The 18,252-nt window shown below is 48.5% G+C and overlaps 1 protein-coding gene across 13 annotated transcripts in view; it reads right to left on the bottom strand.

Annotated features, from left to right (window-relative positions):
• Window positions 1-18,252, bottom strand: part of rerea (arginine-glutamic acid dipeptide (RE) repeats a) — a 338,328-nt gene that overhangs the window by 163,980 nt on the left and 156,096 nt on the right. For all 13 annotated transcript variants that reach the window (XM_090185445.1, XM_090185450.1, XM_090185453.1 and 10 more), the window contains one exon: window positions 18,123-18,193. In XM_090185445.1, the coding sequence (XP_090041571.1) occupies window positions 18,123-18,193 (71 nt within the window). The remainder of the gene's footprint in view (window positions 1-18,122; window positions 18,194-18,252) is intronic.

The following is an 18,252-nucleotide window of genomic DNA, read 5'->3' as shown; positions in this document are numbered from 1 at the left end:
CTTCTCCCAGGGCGCCTTACAGGAGCAATTAGGATTAAGTGCCTTGCTCGAGGGCACATCGACAGACCACATCACACACAGCAGCTGGTTCTAAACAGACATTTCCCCAAACGCACCGCGGAGGAGAAGAGCCCCCCCCCCCCCCCCCCGTATCAGTTTGCCGGGCTGGTGCATTTTTAAAGACAGACATTACGTCCTCCTCTAGATAGCTGCCTCTGTCTGACACGGCGTCTCTGAGGAGAGGGTTTAGATTGACGATTCACACGGGGCTGAGCCATGAATAAGGAAGAGAAATACAAGAACGGCAGCAGGGTTGAGATAACACACCGCTTCCGCCCTGGAGGAGTCAACTCGCAGCACTATCGACAACAAACACAAGCAGTAAAAACCCCTTCCTGATTAGACAGACAGTAGCTTTTTGTTTTCCCATCAGAGAGAGAGAGAGAACGAACGACCTCCTTACGGATTCACTTAATGCTGCTATGGAAACAAGAGGTGTAGACAGCAGGAATCTCTCTCTCTCTCTCTCTCTCTCTCTCTCTCTCTCTCTCTGGGATGGGAGGATGAAGGGATAGAATCAAAATGGAGGTGTGTGTGTGGGGCTAGTGATTATATCCCCAGTTGGAGAGGGGCTGGCTGCCTCTGGTCAGGAGAAGGGGGTCAGGAGAGATGAGGGGATTGACCATAGCATTTTCATATGGCTCCTAAAAGCTCAATCAATAACAGCTTCTTGACACAGCTAAATTATTCAATATAAAACTACTCTACTACTCTTTATATAGCCTATCTTCCCCCCCCCCCCCCCCCCCCCCCCTACTGTTTCATTGGGTTTACCTTCTAGAGAACCTATTTGGAAACCGTTCTCTCTCCCCTACCATTTCATCAGGTTGACCTTCCTAGCTACTATCGTTGTAAACCGTTCTCTCTCCCTCTCCCCCCTACCATTTCATTAGGTTGACCTTCCTAGCTACTATCTTTGTAAACCGTTCTCTCTCCCCTACCATTTCATTAGGTTTACCTTCCTAGCTACTATCTTTGTAAACCGTTCTCTCTCCCCTACCATTTCATTAGGTTGACCTTCCTAGCTACTATCTTTGTAAACCGTTCTCTCTCTCTCTCTCCCCTACCATTTCATCAGGTTGACCTTCCTAGCTACTATCTTTGTAAACCGTTCTCTCTCCCCTACCATTTCATTAGGTTTACCTTCCTAGCTACTATCTTTGTAAACCGTTCTCTCTCTCTCTCCCCTACCATTTCATTAGGTTGACCTTCCTAGCTACTATCTTTGTAAACCGTTCTCTCTCTCTCCCCCCTACCATTTCATTAGGTTGACCTTCCTAGCTACTATCTTTGTAAACCGTTCTCTCTCTCTCTCCCCTACCATTTCATCAGGTTGACCTTCCTAGCTACTATCTTTGTAAACCGTTCTCTCTCTCTCTCCCCTACCATTTCATCAGGTTGACCTTCCTAGCTACTATCGTTGTAAACCGTTCTCTCTCTCTCTCTCTCTCTCCCCTACCATTTAATTAGGTTTACCTTCCTAGCTACTATCTTTGTAAACCGTTCTCTCTCTCTCCCCCCTACCATTTCATCAGGTTGACCTTCCTAGCTACTATCTTTGTAAACCGTTCTCTCTCTCTCTCCCCTACCATTTCATCAGGTTGGCCTTCCTAGCTACTATCTTTGTAAACCGTTCTCTCTCTCTCTCCCCTACCATTTCATCAGGTTGACCTTCCTAGCTACTATCGTTGTAAACCGTTCTCTCTCTCTCCCCTACCATTTCATTAGGTTGACCTTCCTAGCTACTATCTTTGTAAACCGTTCTCTCTCCCCCCTACCATTTCATTAGGTTGACCTTCCTAGCTACTATCTTTGTAAACCGTTCTCTCTCTCTCTCTCCCCTACCATTTCATCAGGTTGACCTTCCTAGCTACTATCTTTGTAAACCGTTCTCTCTCCCCTACCATTTCATTAGGTTTACCTTCCTAGCTACTATCTTTGTAAACCGTTCTCTCTCCCCTACCATTTCATTAGGTTTACCTTCCTAGCTACTATCTTTGTAAACCGTTCTCTCTCTCTCTCTCCCCTACCATTTCATCAGGTTGACCTTCCTAGCTACTATCTTTGTAAACCGTTCTCTCTCCCCTACCATTTCATCAGGTTTACCTTCCTAGCTACTATCTTTGTAAACCGTTCTCTCTCTCTCTCTCCCCTACCATTTCATCAGGTTGACCTTCCTAGCTACTATCTTTGTAAACCGTTCTCTCTCCCCTACCATTTCATCAGGTTTACCTTCCTAGCTACTATCTTTGTAAACCGTTCTCTCTCTCTCTCTCCCCTACCATTTCATCAGGTTGACCTTCCTAGCTACTATCGTTGTAAACCGTTCTCTCTCTCTCTCTCCCCTACCATTTCATCAGGTTGACCTTCCTAGCTACTATCTTTGTAAACCGTTCTCTCCCCTACCATTTCATCAGGTTGACCTTCCTAGCTACTATCTTTGTAAACCGTTCTCTCTCCCCTACCATTTCATCAGGTTGACCTTCCTAGCTACTATCTTTGTAAACCGTTCTCTCTTTCTACCTACCGTTTCATCAGGTTTACCTTTCTAGCTACTATCGTTGTAACTCCTCGCCACATATCTGTCAAGTATTTTCCCGCGGTAGAAATCAGTTGGCTCTGCTAACTCTGTGTTCAATTCACTCATAGTCTCGGAGAGTGTCTAAACATGTCTACGCTACGGTGCGCCTGTGGTGGTTGAGTTCTGCCACATCCTCACAGCACAAGCTGATACACTCCTCTGATCTCCACGCACAGACACAGACAGACACACACACACACACACACACACACACACACACACACACACAGACACACACACACACAGACACACACACACACACACAGACACACAGACACACACACACAGACACACACACACACACACAGACACACACACACACACACAGACACACACACACACACACACACACACACACACACACACACACAGAGCCCTTTGCGTCGAGCCGCACGACATTTTATCTGTAAAGAGAAGGAAAAACAAAACGCGCCGTTTCCCCCCTCGGCTCTTTGACGTGAGAGAGAAGAAAGGAGCGTAAAGGAGGTAACTGTGTTTCTGGATGTTAGTAACAGTGTCGAGTGGCAAAGCCAGTCACTGTACGCGGATAACGATAGTGTGAATGTTAATTATAACCCAAGTGGTCGGATACAGAGTTTCCCCAATTTGCTCAGGCTAATATACAGGTTTTTACTTTTACATAGCCGAGTGCCCACTCCACTAGCTACCCACAGCGCATTCAGAAAGCATTCAGACCCCTTGACAGTCTCCACGTTTTGTTACATTACAGCCTTATTCTAAAATGGATTGAACTAATAGTTTGTCTCATCAATTTATACACAATACCCCATAATGACAAAGCGATTAGATATTTTTGCGAATTTATTACAAATACAAAATGTAAATAAGTATTCAGACCCTTTGCTATGAGAGCTCAGGGTGCATCCCGTTTCCATTGATCATCCTTGAGATGTTTCTACGACTTGATTGGAGTCCACCTGTGGTAAATTCAATTGATTGGACGTGATTTGGAAAGGCACACACCTGTCTATATATAAGGTCCCACAGTTGACAGTGCATGTCAGAGCAAAAAACAAGCCATGAGGTCGAAGGAGTTGTCTGTAGAGCTCCGAGACAGGATTGTGTCGAGGCACAGATCTGGGGAAGGGTACCAGAACATTTATGCAGCATTGAAGGTCCCCAAAAAACAGCCGCCCGGCCAAACTGAGCAATCGGGGGAGACGGGCCTTGGTCAAGGAGGTGACCAAGAACCCAATGGTCACTCTGACAGAGCTCCAGAGTTCCTCTGTGGAGATGGGAGAACCTTCCAGAAGGACAACCATCTCTGCAGCACTCCACCAATCAGGCCTTTATGGTAGAGTGGCCAGACAGAAGCCACTTCAGTAAAAGGCATATAACAGCCCCCTTGGAGTTTGCCAAAAGGCACCTAAAGGACTCTGACCATGAGAAACAAGATTCTCTGGTCTGATGAAACCAAGATTGAATTATTTTGCCAGAATGTCATTTGGAGGAACCCTGGCTCCATCCCTATGGTGAAACATGGGGATGGCAGCATCATGCTGTGGGGGTGTTTTTCAGCAGCAGGAACTGGGAGACTAGTCAGGATCGAGGGAAAGACGAACGGTGCACGGGTACAGAGAGATCCTTGATGAAAACCTGCTCCACAGCCTCCTGAGTGGCGCAGCAGTCTAAGGCACTACATCGAAGTGCTAGAGGCGTCACTACAGACTCGGGTTTGATACCGGGCTGTATCACAACCGGCCGTGTTCGGGAGTCCGTAGGGAGGGTTTGGTCGGGAGTCCGTAGGGAGGGTTTGATCGGGAGTCCATAGGGAGGGTTTGGTCAGGAGTCCATATGGAGGGTTTGGTCGGGAGTCCATAGGGAGGGTTTGGTCGGGAGTCCATAGGGAGGGTTTGGTCGGGAGTCCATAGGGAGGGTTTGGTCGGGAGTCCATAGGGAGGGTTTGGTCGGGAGTCCATAGGGAGGGTTTGGTCGGGAGTCCATAGGGAGGGTTTGGTCGGGAGTCCATAGGGAGGGTTTGGTCGGGAGTCCATAGGGAGGGTTTGGTCGGGAGTCCATAGGGAGGGTTTGGTCGGGAGGGCCTTACTTGGTTCATTGCTTTCTGGAAACATTTATTTGGACACATCCATAACAATGAACTAATGAGGCCCAATTTCACCTGGCATAGAAAATGTGCTCACTTGTCAAGTCACTGTTGTTCAGAGGAGCTAGCCAACAACACAGCTAACACAATCACTTCAAACTGAAGCTGGAAAGACTGCAAACTAGCTTCACGTCGTTGGAACTTTTTTCAATTGACATTTCTTTGCATACATACATACATACATACATACATACATACATACATACATACATACATATTCAAATTATGCCAGCTGATTCATGATTTCGACTGGCAGAGAAACGCTGCCTGCCTGTCTCGACACGTTCATTACTATGAGACACCTGGAGATCGAATTTGAATATCAAAACAATGATGCAAATGTCGAAGGACACAGACAGCAAGGTTCATACAAATCTCTGCTGTTGAAAACTAAATGTTAGTCTAAAAGAAATGTGAGAAAATGTCTAGATTCTTTTCATAGTGGAGATCAAGTTTATAAATTGGTTGGCTGGGCTGACGAGACAGTGGATTGCGCAGTCAGATGGAACAGAGTAAATAGGCATTTTTAGCGTCATAGATTTATCCGGCGGTAACTTGTGGAACCTGTGTGGTTGGTGTTTTTGGGTCGGTAGGAACGTGAAAGCATAATAACATTAACTTCTCAAAATGCTGCTATCACCTGAAGCACGAGCAGAACCATGGAAACACGTGCACGAGCAGAACCATGGAAACACGTGCACGAACAGAACCATGGAAACACGTGCACGAGCAGAACCATGGAAACACGTGCACGAGCAGAACCATGGAAACACGTGCACGAGCAGAACCATGGAAACACGTGCACGAGCAGAACCATGGAAACACGTGCACGAGCAGAACCATGGAAACACGTGCACGAGCAGAACCATGTAAACACGTGCACGAGCAGAACCATGGAAACACGTGCACGAGCAGAACCATGGAAACACGTGCACGAGCAGAACCATGGAAACACGTGCACGAGCAGAACCATGGAAACACGTGCACAACCATGTAAACACGTGCACGAGCAGAACCATGTAAACATGTGCACGAGCAGAACCATGGAAACACGTGCACGAGCAGAACCATGGAAACACATGCACGTGCACAACCATGGAAACACATGCACGTGCACAACCATGGAAACACGTGCACGAGCAGAACCATGTAAACACGTGCACGAGCAGAACCATGGAAACACGTGCACGAGCAGAACCATGGAAACACGTGCACGAGCAGAACCATGGAAACACGTGCACGAGCAGAACCATGGAAACACGTGCACGAGCAGAACGATGGAAACACGTGCACGAGCAGAACCATGGAAACACGTGCACGAGCAGAACCATGGAAACACGTGCACGAGCAGAACCATGGAAACACGTGCTTTATCATATACACTACATGACAAACAGTATGTGGTCACCTTCTCGTCCAACATCTCTTTTCAATATCATGGGCATTAATATTGAGTTGGCCCCCCCTCCCTTTGCTGCTATAACAGCCTCCACTCTTCTGGGAAGGCTTTCCACTAGATGTTAGATCATTGCTGCTATGACAGCCTCCACTCTTCTGGGAAGGCTTTCCACTAGATGTTGGGACATTGCTGCTATTACAGCCTCCACTCTTCTGGGAAGGCTTTCCACTAGATGTTGGGACATTGCTGCTATTACAGCCTCCACTCTTCTGGGAAGGCTTTCCACTAGATGTTGGGACATTGCTGCTATTACAGCCTCCTCTCTTCTGGGAAGGCTTTCCACTAGATGTTGGAACATTGCTGCAGGGACTTGCTTCCATTCAGCCACAAGAGCATTAGTGAGGTTGGACACTGATGTTGGGCGATAGTTGGCTTACAGTCGGCGTTCCAATTCATCTCAAAGGTGTTCGATGAGGTTGAGGTCAGGGCTCTGTGCAGGCCAGTCAAGTTCATCCACACCAATCTCAACAAACCATTTCTGTACTTTCCTCAATTTATGCACAGGGGCATTGTCATGTTGAAACAAGAAAGGGCCTTCCCCAAACTGTTGCCACAAAGTTGGAAGCACAGAATTGTCCAGAATGTCATTGTATGCTGTAGCGTCAATATTTCCCTTCAGCGGAACTAAGGGGCCCGAACCATGAAAAACAGCCCCAGAACATCATTCCTCCTCCACCAAACTTTACAGTTGGCACAATGCATTGGGGCAGGTAGCATTCTCCTGGCATCCGCCGAACCCAGATTCGTCTGTCGGACTGCCAGATGGTGAAGCGTGATTCATCACTCCAGAGAAGGCGTTTCCACTGCTCCAGAGTCCAATGGCGGCGAGTTTTACACCACTCCAGCAAACGCTTGGCTTTGCACATGGTGATCTGAGGCTTGTGTGCGGCTGCTCGGCCATGGAAACCCATTTCATGAAGCTCCCGACAAACAGTTCTTGTGTCGAGGTTGATTCCAGAGGCAGTTTGAAACTCTGTATTGAGTGTTGTAAATGAGGACGGAGGATTATTACGTGCTGCGCGCTACAGCACTCAGCAGTCCCGTTCTGTGAGCTTGTGTGGTCTACCACTTCACGCCTGAGCCGCTGTTGCTCCTAGACGTTTCCACTTCACAATAAACAGCACTTACAGTTGACTGGGGGAAGCTCTAGCAGGGCAGAAATTTGACGAACTGACTTGTTGGGAAGGTGGCATCCTATGACGGTGCCACGTTGAAAGTCACTGAGCTCTTCAGTAAGGCCATTCTACTGCCAATTGAGATTGCATGGCTGTGTGCTCGATTTTATACACCAGTCAACAACAGGTGTGGCTGAAATAGTTTGAAGGGGTGTCCACATTTAAGGTCACTGTCCTAGCGGGAATGATATGAAACATACACACCTCTACTGTCTGGCGCCATGCTGATAAATCTGAGCCCCAAGGCATGCTGGGACAGAGGCAGCCATTATTAATATATGGACAGCGGGTGGCACATGGAGACACGACTGAGACGAGAGAGAGGGGAGAGAGAGAGAGAGAGAGAGAGAGAGAGAGAGAGAGAGAGAGAGAGAGAGAGGAGAGAGAGAGAAGAGAGAGAGAAAGAGAGAGAGAGAGAGGAGAGAGAGAGAGAGAGAGAGGAGAGAGAGAGAAGAGAGAGAGGGGGAGAGAGAGAGAGAGAGAGAGGGAGAGAGAGAGAGAGAGAGAGAGAGAGAAGGGGGGGAAGAGAGAGAAAGAGGGGGAAGAGAGAGAAAAAGGGGGAAGAGGAAGAGAAAGAGGGGGGAAGAGAGAGAGAAAGAGGGGGAAAGAGAGAAGGAGGGGGAAAGAGAGAGAGAACAAGGGAATATGCATTATGTACCTCCTCCTCCACTCCAGGTGAAAGTGAATGCTTTAATGTGTGGTTCTGTCTGTAACAGAGGGTAGTTGGATATGGAGTGTGAGAGGTTCTGTCTGTAACAGAGGGTAGTTGGATATGGAGTGTGAGAGGGTCTGTCTGTAACAGAGGGTAGTTGGATATGGAGTGTGAGAGGGTCTGTCTGTAACAGAGGGTAGTTGGATATGGCGTGTGAGAGGGTCTGTCTGTAACAGAGAGTAGTTGGATATGGAGTGTGAGAGGTTCTGTCTGTAACAGAGAGTAGTTGGATATGGAGTGTGAGAGGTTCTGTCTGTAACAGAGGGTAGTTGGATATGGAGTGTGAGAGGTTCTGTCTGTAACAGAGGGTAGTTGGATATGGAGTGTGAGAGGTTCTGTCTGTAACAGAGAGTAGTTGGATATGGAGTGTGAGAGGTCCTGCCTGTAACAGAGGGTAGTTGGATATGGAGTGTGAGAGGGTCTGTCTGTAACAGAGGGTAGTTGGATATGGCGTGTGAGAGGTCCTGCCTGTAACAGAGGGTAGTTGGATATGGAGTGTGAGAGGTTCTGTCTGTAACAGAGGGTAGTTGGATATGGAGTGTGAGAGGTTCTGTCTGTAACAAAGGGTAGTTAGACCTGCCTCTGAAAGTCAACACCAGATCGTGAAAGTGACAGTTCATTGATCACAGCCGCTGTCCCGCCATTTTAGACTGCAGAGATCTGTAGCAGTCCGTCTCTCTCTCCCGACCTCTCTCACTGGGTCTCCCTGTCTGTAAAATCAACCGGGTTTGTATTTAATCCAGTATTTAAAAGGTGAGAAGTGGGTAAACGCTGAGAGGAGTTTAAAGAGACTGCTGCAGAATGATGGTGGCATTTAAATGCCAAGTGGCAGCGAGGGTGTGTATAATATCTCATCTTTATGGCTTGTTGCTTTTAGTTGGGCTGGCTGGCGGGCGGGCTGGCTGGCTGGCTGGCTGGCTGGCTGGCTGGACTAACGGAGGTTGTTTGCTTTTTGCTTTTAGTTGGGCTGGCTGGCTGGCTGGCTGGCTGGCTGGCTGGTTACACTAACGGAGGTTGTTTGCTCGTTGATTTTAGATGGGCTGGCTGGCTGGCTGGTTACACTAACGGAGGTTGTTTGCTCGTTGATTTTAGATGGGCTGGCTGGCTGGCTGGCTGGCTGGTTACACTAACGGAGGTTGTTTGATCGTTGATTTTAGATGGGCTGGCTGGCTGGTTACACTAACGGAGGTTGTTTGCTCGTTGATTTTAGATGGGCTGGCGGGCTGGCTGGTTACACTAACGGAGGTTGTTTGCTCGTTGATTTTAGATGGGCTGGCGGGCTGGCTGGTTACACTAACGGAGGTTGTTTGCTCGTTGATTTTAGATGGGCTGGCTGGCTGGCTGGCTGGCTGGTTACACTAACGGAGGTTGTTTGATCGTTGATTTTAGATGGGCTGGCTGGCTGGCTGGCTGGTTACAGTAACGGAGGTTGTTTGATCGTTGATTTTAGATGGGCTGGCTGGCTGGTTACACTAACGGAGGTTGTTTGATCGTTGATTTTAGATGGGCTGGCTGGCTGGCTGGCTGGTTACACTAACGGAGGTTGTTTGATCGTTGATTTTAGTTGGGCTGGCTGGCTGGCTGGCTGGCTGGACTAACGGAGGTTGTTTGCTCGTTGATTTTAGATGGGCTGGCTGGCTGGCTGGACTAACGGAGGTTGTTTGCTCGTTGATTTTAGATGGGCTGGCTGGCTGGCTGGACTAACGGAGGTTGTTTGATCGTTGCTTTTAGTTGGGCTGGCTGGCTGGCTGGCTGGCTGGACTAACGGAGGTTGTTTGCTCGTTGATTTTAGATGGGCTGGCTGGCTGGCGGGCTGGCTGGTTACACTAACGGTGGTTGTTTGATCGTTGATTTTAGATGGGCTGGCTGGCTGGTTACACTAACGGAGGTTGTTTGATCGTTGATTTTAGATGGGCTGGCTGGCTGGCTGGCTGGTTACACTAACGGAGGTTGTTTGATCGTTGATTTTAGATGGGCTGGCTGGCTGGTTACACTAACGGAGGTTGTTTGATCGTTGATTTTAGATGGGCTGGCTGGCTGGTTACACTATCTGAGGTTGTTTGCTCGTTGATTTTAGATGGGCTGGCTGGCTGGCTGGTTACACTAACGGAGGTTGTTTGCTCGTTGATTTTAGATGGGCTGGCTGGCTGGCTGGTTACACTAACGGAGGTTGTTTGCTCGTTGATTTTAGATGGGCTGGCTGGCTGGTTACACTAACGGAGGTTGTTTGCTCGTTGATTTTAGATGGGCTGGCTGGCTGGCTGGTTAGACTAACGGAGGTTGTTTGATCGTTGATTTTAGATGGGCTGGCTGGCTGGTTACACTAACGGAGGTTGTTTGCTCGTTGATTTTAGATGGGCTGGCTGGCGAGCTGGCTGGTTACACTAACGGAGGTTGTTTGATCGTTGATTTTAGATGGGCTGGCTGGCTGGCTGGACTAACGGAGGTTGTTTGCTCGTTGATTTTAGATGGGCTGGCTGGCTGGCTGGTTACACTAACGGAGGTTGTTTGATCGTTGATTTTAGTTGGGCTGGCTGGCTGGCTGGCTGGACTAACGGAGGTTGTTTGCTCGTTGATTTTAGATGGGCTGGCTGGCTGGACTAACGGAGGTTGTTTGACCGTTGATTTTAGATGGGCTGGCTGGCTGGCTGGCTGGACTAACGGAGGTTGTTTGCTCGTTGATTTTAGATGGGCTGGCTGGCTGGCTGGCTGGTTACACTAACGGAGGTTGTTTGCTCATTGATTTTAGATGGGCTGGCTGGCTGGCTGGCTGGTTAAAATAACGGAGGTTGTTTGATTGTTGATTTTAGTTGGGCTGGCTGGCTGGCTGGCTGGTTAGACTAACGGAGGTTGTTTGCTCGTTGATTTTAGATGGGCTGGCTGGCTGGTTACACTAACGGAGGTTGTTTGCTCGTTGATTTTAGATGGGCTGGCTACACTAACGGAGGTTGTTTGCTCGTTGATTTTAGATGGGCTGGCTGGCTGGCTGGCTGGCTGGTTACACTAACGGAGGTTGTTTGATCGTTGATTTTAGATGGGCTGGCTGGCTGGCTGGCTGGTTACAGTAACGGAGGTTGTTTGACCGTTGATTTTAGATGGGCTGGCTGGCTGGCTGGCTGGACTAACGGAGGTTGTTTGCTCGTTGATTTTAGATGGGCTGGCTGGCTGGCTGGCTGGCTGGTTACACTAACGGAGGTTGTTTGCTCGTTGATTTTAGATGGGCTGGCTGGCTGGCTGGTTACACTAACGGAGGTTGTTTGATCGTTGATTTTAGATGGGCTGGCTGGCTGGTTACACTAACGGAGGTTGTTTGATCGTTGATTTTAGTTGGGCTGGCTGGCTGGCTGGCTGGCTGGACTAACGGAGGTTGTTTGCTCGTTGATTTTAGATGGGCTGGCTGGCTGGCTGGACTAACGGAGGTTGTTTGATCGTTGATTTTAGTTGGGCTGGCTGGCTGGCTGGCTGGACTAACGGAGGTTGTTTGCTCGTTGATTTTAGATGGGCTGGCTGGCTGGCTGGCTGGTTACACTAACGGAGGTTGTTTGCTTGTTGATTTTAGTTGGGCTGGCTGGCTGGCTGGCTGGCTGGACTAACGGAGGTTGTTTGCTCGTTGATTTTAGATGGGCTGGCTGGCTGGCTGGCTGGCTGGACTAATGGAGGTTGTTTGCTCGTTGATTTTAGATGGGCTGGCTGGCTGGCTGGCTGGCTGGACTAATGGAGGTTGTTTGATCGTTGATTTTAGATGGGCTTGCTGGCTGGCTGGTTACACTAATGGAGGTTGTTTGCTTGTTGATTTTAGTTGGGCTGGCTGGCTGGCTGGCTGGCTGGCTGGCTGGCTGGCTAGACTAACGGAGGATGCAGTGCGTTTCAGACAGCTGCTGGAGCAGGGGGTATAGAGAACAAGGTGACAGCTGGTACAGCGTCTCTGGTCACACACGCATGCAGATGGCTGTTTATTAATTACAGGAGTGAGGAGAGATGATGGGAGAAAGAGCGAGAGAAGGGAGACAGATTCACCATTGTAAATACAACCTATATTCATCTGTTTATTGATTTTTCCAATTCATACTCCAACTATTTCACATTGTGACAAAACTGTACATAGTCAATATAACATTTGAAATGTCTTATTATTTTTAAAACTTTCCCATGCCAATGAAGCCATTTGAATAGAGAGGAGTGCTCGAGAGACCAGGCAGAGGGCGAGAGACCAGACAGAGAGAGGGCGAGAGACCAGACAGAGAGAGGGCGAGAGACCAGACAGAGAGAGGGCGAGAGACCAGGCAGAGAGACCAGGCAGAGGGCGAGAGACCAGGCAGAGGGCGAGAGACCATGCAGAGGGCGAGAGACCAGGCCGAGGGCGAGAGACCAGGCAGAGGGCGAGAGACCAGGCAGAGGGCGAGAGACCAGGCAGAGGGCGAGAGACCAGGCAGAGGGCGAGAGACCAGACAGAGAGAGGGCGAGAGACCAGACAGAGAGAGGGCGAGAGACCAGACAGAGAGAGGGCGAGAGACCAGACAGAGAGAGGGCGAGAGACCAGGCAGAGAGACCAGGCAGAGGGCGAGAGACCAGGCAGAGGGCGAGAGACCAGGCAGAGGGCGAGAGACCAGGCAGAGGGCGAGAGACCAGGCAGAGGGCGAGAGGGAAAAGGACGAGACTGATGTAACCTGTTGTCTCTGGACAATTAGGCACATTTCTGTTAGACAGAGACCTCTGGAAGCACACTTCATCCAGCTGTAGATGAGACTCAAACACTGTGTTATTAGTGTGAGTCCTCAGCCGTCTCTCTCCCTCTATCTGCAATCTGATTAAAGCACTGCTGCTAAGGATACACACGCACACACACTTCCCTCACACACACACCCCCACTGCTTCTTCCTCCCTGAGCCATGTGGCCCCAGCAGTGACCTCCCATCATCACCCGGCTTCCTCCCCGGGGGCCTCCTTCCCGGGGGCCTCCTTCCCGGGCCCCTCATCCACAGCTCAGAGACAGAGGCGCCTCATGTTAATATAGATATGAGAGGGGGTTGTAGTAACATCTTAATGGTGCTTCATTTGGACTAAGTGGAAACCCTGCTACAGAGTCTTAGTAGAAACCCCGCTACAGAGTCTTAGTAGAAACCCTGCTACAGAGTCTTAGTAGAAACCCCGCTACAGAGTCTTAGTAGAAACCCTGCTACAGAGTCTTAGTAGAAACCCTGCTACAGAGTCTTAGGGGAAACCCTGCTACAGAGTCTTAGCAGAAACCCTGCTACAGAGTCTTAGGGGAAACCCTGCTACAGAGTCTTAGGGGAAACCCTGCTACAGAGTCTTAGTGGAAACCCTGCTACAGAGTCTTAGTAGAAACCCTGCTACAGAGTCTTAGTAGAAACCCTGCTACAAGTCTTAGGGGAAACCCTGCTACAGAGTCTTAGGGGAAACCCTGCTACAGAGTCTTAGTGGAAACCCTGCTACAGAGTCTTAGTGGAAACCCTGCTACAGAGTCTTAGTGGAAACCCTGCTACAGAGTCTTAGCGGAAACCCTGCTACAGAGTCTTAGTGGAAACCCTGCTACAGAGTCTTAGTGGAAGCCCTGCTACAGAGTCTCAGTGGAAACCCTGCTACAGAGTCTTAGCGGAAACCCTGCTACAGAGTCTTAGTGGAAACCCTGCTACAGAGTCTTAGCAGAAACCCTGCTACAGAGTCTTAGTAGAAACCCTGCTACAGAGTCTTAGTAGAAGCCCTGCTACAGAGTCTCAGTGGAAACCCTGCTACAGAGTCTTAGCGGAAACCCTGCTACAGAGTCTTAGTAGAAACCCTGCTACAGAGTCTTAGTAGAAACCCTGCTACAGAGTCTTAGTGGAAACCCTGCTACAGAGTCTTAGTGGAAACCCTGCTACAGAGTCTTAGCAGAAACCCTGCTACAGAGTCTTAGTAGAAACCCTGCTACAGAGTCTTAGTAGAAGCCCTGCTACAGAGTCTCAGTGGAAACCCTGCTACAGAGTCTTAGCGGAAACCCTGCTACAGAGTCTTAGTAGAAACCCTGCTACAGAGTCTTAGTGGAAACCCTGCTACAGAGTCTTAGTAGAAGCCCTGCTACAGAGTCTTAGTAGAAACCCTGCTACAGTCTTAGTAGAAGCCCTGCTACAGAGTCTCAGTGGAAACCCTGCTACAGAGTCTTAGCGGAAACCCTGCTACAGAGTCTTAGTAGAAACCCTGCTACAGAGTCTTAGTGGAAACCCTGCTACAGAGTCTTAGGAGAAACCCTGCTACAGAGTCTTAGTAGAAGCCCTGCTACAGAGTCTCAGTAGAAGCCCTGCTACAGAGTCTCAGTGGAAACCCTGCTACAGAGTCTTAGCGGAAACCCTGCTACAGAGTCTTAGCGGAAACCCTGCTACAGAGTCTTAGTGGAAACCCTGCTACAGAGCAGCCATAGATATGGTCTGTTGCAGCTATCAAAACCAGTGCACCTGCAGTGCAGGCAGCACCGTAAAAAAAATGTGTGTTTGTTGCTGAGCCAGGAAAACAAAGTAAGCATACTCCCTCGTCCCCATTGAGGAGCAAGCCCTTTACGAAGCAGCAAATTACAATCTCGAAAAAAGGCAATTCAGACAATTTGGAGGTGAAAAGATACTCTTTAAAATCAAAAATGTTTTAAATTGTTTCTTCATTACATCCATTAAAGTCTCAGACAATTGCCGCCTCCTCATACAGAAACACATTTTCCAGGTCGTCTTAATTGAGAAAGAAACATCAATCCACATTTACACCTCACACTATTCTACTTGGCAGGAAAATAACTCCAGGAATTCTCTGTCTGTTTCCTCTGTTTGCTAAACCATTAAAGTCCAGTACCTACTGTACCTACATAAATGACCACAATGTTCGAGTGAACATTGGACAGAGAAATGTAATAGATTATGGCTTGGGCGGTATACAGACTTGCATATCGTCATACCATCCTGGGATTTACGCGGGGGCTTAAAAAGCAAAAACCCGTTGGGCCTCTACCAGAATGCTAACAAAATTAGCACAAACTAATAGCAAAATCAAATGTTTTTTTTATTTCACCTTTATTTAACTAGGTAGGCTAGTTGAGAACAAGTTCTCATTTGCAACTGCGACCTGGCCAAGATAAAGCATAGCAGTGTGAACAGACAACAACACAGAGTTACACATGGAATAAACAATAAACAAGTCAATAACACAGTAGAAAAAAAAAGAGTCTATATACATTGTGTGCAAAAGGCATGAGGAGGCGAATAATTACAATTTAGCAGATTAACACTGGAGTGATAAATGATCAGATGGTCATGTACAGGTAGAGATACTGGTGTGCAAAAGAGCAGAAAAGTAAATAAATAAAAACAGTATGGGGATGAGGTAGGTAAAAATGGGTGGGCTATTTACCGATAGACTATGTACAGCTGCAGACTAAATAGACGCTGTTCGCTAAATGCTAACAAACTAAAATGAAGGCAAACTAATTGCAACGACGAGGACGTCCAGATCTAAGTTATACGAGGATGGGTAGTAGCTACCGAATGTCATTTTCAGCATGGGTAGTAGCTACCGAATGTCATTTTCAGCATGGGTAGTAGCTACCGAATGTCATTTTCAGCATGGGTAGTAGCTACCGAATGTCATTTTCAGCATGGGTAGTAGCTACCGAATGTCATTTTCAGCATGGGTAGTAGCTACCGAATGTCATTTTCAGCATGGGTAGTAGCTACCGAATGTCATTTTCAGCATGGGTAGTAGCTACCGAATGTCATTTTCAGCATGGGTAGTAGCTACCGAATGTCATTTTCAGTGAGTGTGGACATTTGCAACCGAAAGTGAAGGAGAGGAAGAGTGTAAATGAACAAAGTTGTGATGCGTGCTTTTCTGAAGGAACAGCAGCATGTGTCCACAGAGCAGAGGGGAGAAGACCAGAGGAGAATTAAAAACTCTAGTAGGAAGCACAAGGAAAAAAACTGGCAGCTGTACAGATAACACATCCAGAGCTGTTTGACTTCTGGCAGAAAGCCATTATAAGATAGCTGATTGCATACTAGTGAACTTCACCTCATGTACACCGTACAACAGAGACTCCCTGATAGAACTACAACACCACGGACTCACCAGCTGATAGAACTACAACGCTACGGACTCACCAGCTGATAGAACTACAACACCACGGACTCACCAGCTGATAGAACTACAACGCCACGGACTCACCAGCTGATAGAACTACAACGCTACGGACTCACCAGCTGATAGAACTACAACTCTACGGACTCACCAGCTGATAGAACTACAACACTACGGACTCACCAGCTGATAGAACTACAACGCTACGGACTCACCAGCTGATAGAACTACAACGCTACGGACTCACCAGCTGACAGAACTACAACGCTACGGACTCACCAGCTGATAGAACTACAACACTACGGACTCACCAGCTGATAGAACTACAACGCTACGGACTCACCAGCTGATAGAACTACAACGCTACGGACTCACCAGCTGATAGAACTACAACGCTACGGACTCACCAGCTGATAGAACTATGGACTCACCAGCTGATAGAACTATGGACTCACCAGCTGATAGAACTATGGACTCACCAGCTGATAGAACTATGGACTCACCAGCTGATAGAACTATGGACTCACCAGCTGATAGAACTACAGACTCACCAGCTGATAGAACTATGGACTCACCAGCTGATAGAACTAGGGACTCACCAGCTGATAGAACTACGGACTCACCAGCTCCCACCGTCTCCCGTTGTGCTATTTACAAACAAACACGTAACTGTCCAACTGTTCTGGGGAACTACGGTGAGCTTCGTAATGTGTTCGTAATGTGTTCGTAATGTGTTCGTAATGTGACGGTGAAATTAATAACAAAATGATCTTCTTTATCTCCTAACGTACTGCACAAGTTGACTGCAGGTTTTAACTTAAAGTAGCTGCCATTATTTACATTTATTGAAAAACCTCAAATAAATAGTTCACGGTATTAAAAAAAAACATCCTGTGGCATTTTTCCGTATATACGGCATACCGCCCAAGCCTGCGTTGGACATAACCACTAGGAACGCATTGGTAAGACCCAACGGTTGATATACAGGGAGTCAGATGTCCCCTGTTCAACTTAACGTCAGTCTGCACAGTGACAGATGACTCTACATCCACATGCTTCACTCACCATCTGCCTTCCATAAAACACAGAAAACAGGCCTTCTGCATTGCCCCCAAAACATACGAATGATGATAACACCCACATCAAAGAGCTGTTTGAAGAGCCTTTAACACCAGGCATTCCTACAACAGTGGTGGGACCTGCAGTTAAGAGCAGGCTAGGGGGCGACTGAGGGTTAGGGATAGAGCCCTGCTCAGGGGCCAGGGTTATAGGGACAGGGTTAGAGCCCTGCTCAGGGGCCAGGGTTATAGGGACAGGGTTAGAGCCCTGCTCAGGGGCCAGGGTTATAGGGACAGGGTTAGAGCCCTGCTCGGGGCCAGGGTTATAGGGACAGGGTTAGAGCCCTGCTCGGGGCCAGGGTTATAGGGCCAGGGTTAGAGCCCTGCTCGGGGCCAGGGTTATAGGGCCAGGGTTAGAGCCCTGCTCAGGGTCAGGGTTATAGGGACAGGGTTAGAGCCCTGCTCAGGGTCAGGGTTATGGGGACAGGGTTAGAGCCCTGCTCAGGGTCAGGGTTATGGGGACAGGGTTAGAGCCCTGCTCAGGGTCAGGGTTATGGGGACAGGGTTAGAGCCCTGCTCAGGGTCAGGGATACAGGGGCAGGGTTAGAGCCCTGCTCAGGGTCAGGGTTATAGGGCCAGGGTTAGAGCCCTGCTCAGGGTCAGGGTTATAGGGACAGGGTTAGAGCCCTGCTCAGGGTCAGGGTTATAGGGACAGGGTTAGAGCCCTGCTCAGGGTCAGGGTTATAGGGACAGGGTAGGAGCCCTGCTCAGGGGTCAAGGTTATAGGGACAGGGTTAGAGCCCTGCTCGGGGACAGAGGAAGGAAAAGGCTAGTACTCACCAGTTTAAAATCCTGAATGCTACATATGAAGTAGGGAGTGTTGGGCCTGCGGCTCTCCATATATACACAATCTGAAACACAGAGAAAGAGACAGTTAGAGGATGATAGAAAGAGTAGACAGCAGCAGCTC

Source organism: Oncorhynchus mykiss, chromosome 9 (genome assembly GCF_057628025.1).
Source record: "Oncorhynchus mykiss isolate SJ-2025 chromosome 9, ASM5762802v1, whole genome shotgun sequence".
NCBI classification, from domain to species: domain Eukaryota; kingdom Metazoa; phylum Chordata; class Actinopteri; order Salmoniformes; family Salmonidae; genus Oncorhynchus; species Oncorhynchus mykiss.
This window is presented reverse-complemented; position numbering and strand designations above follow the sequence as displayed.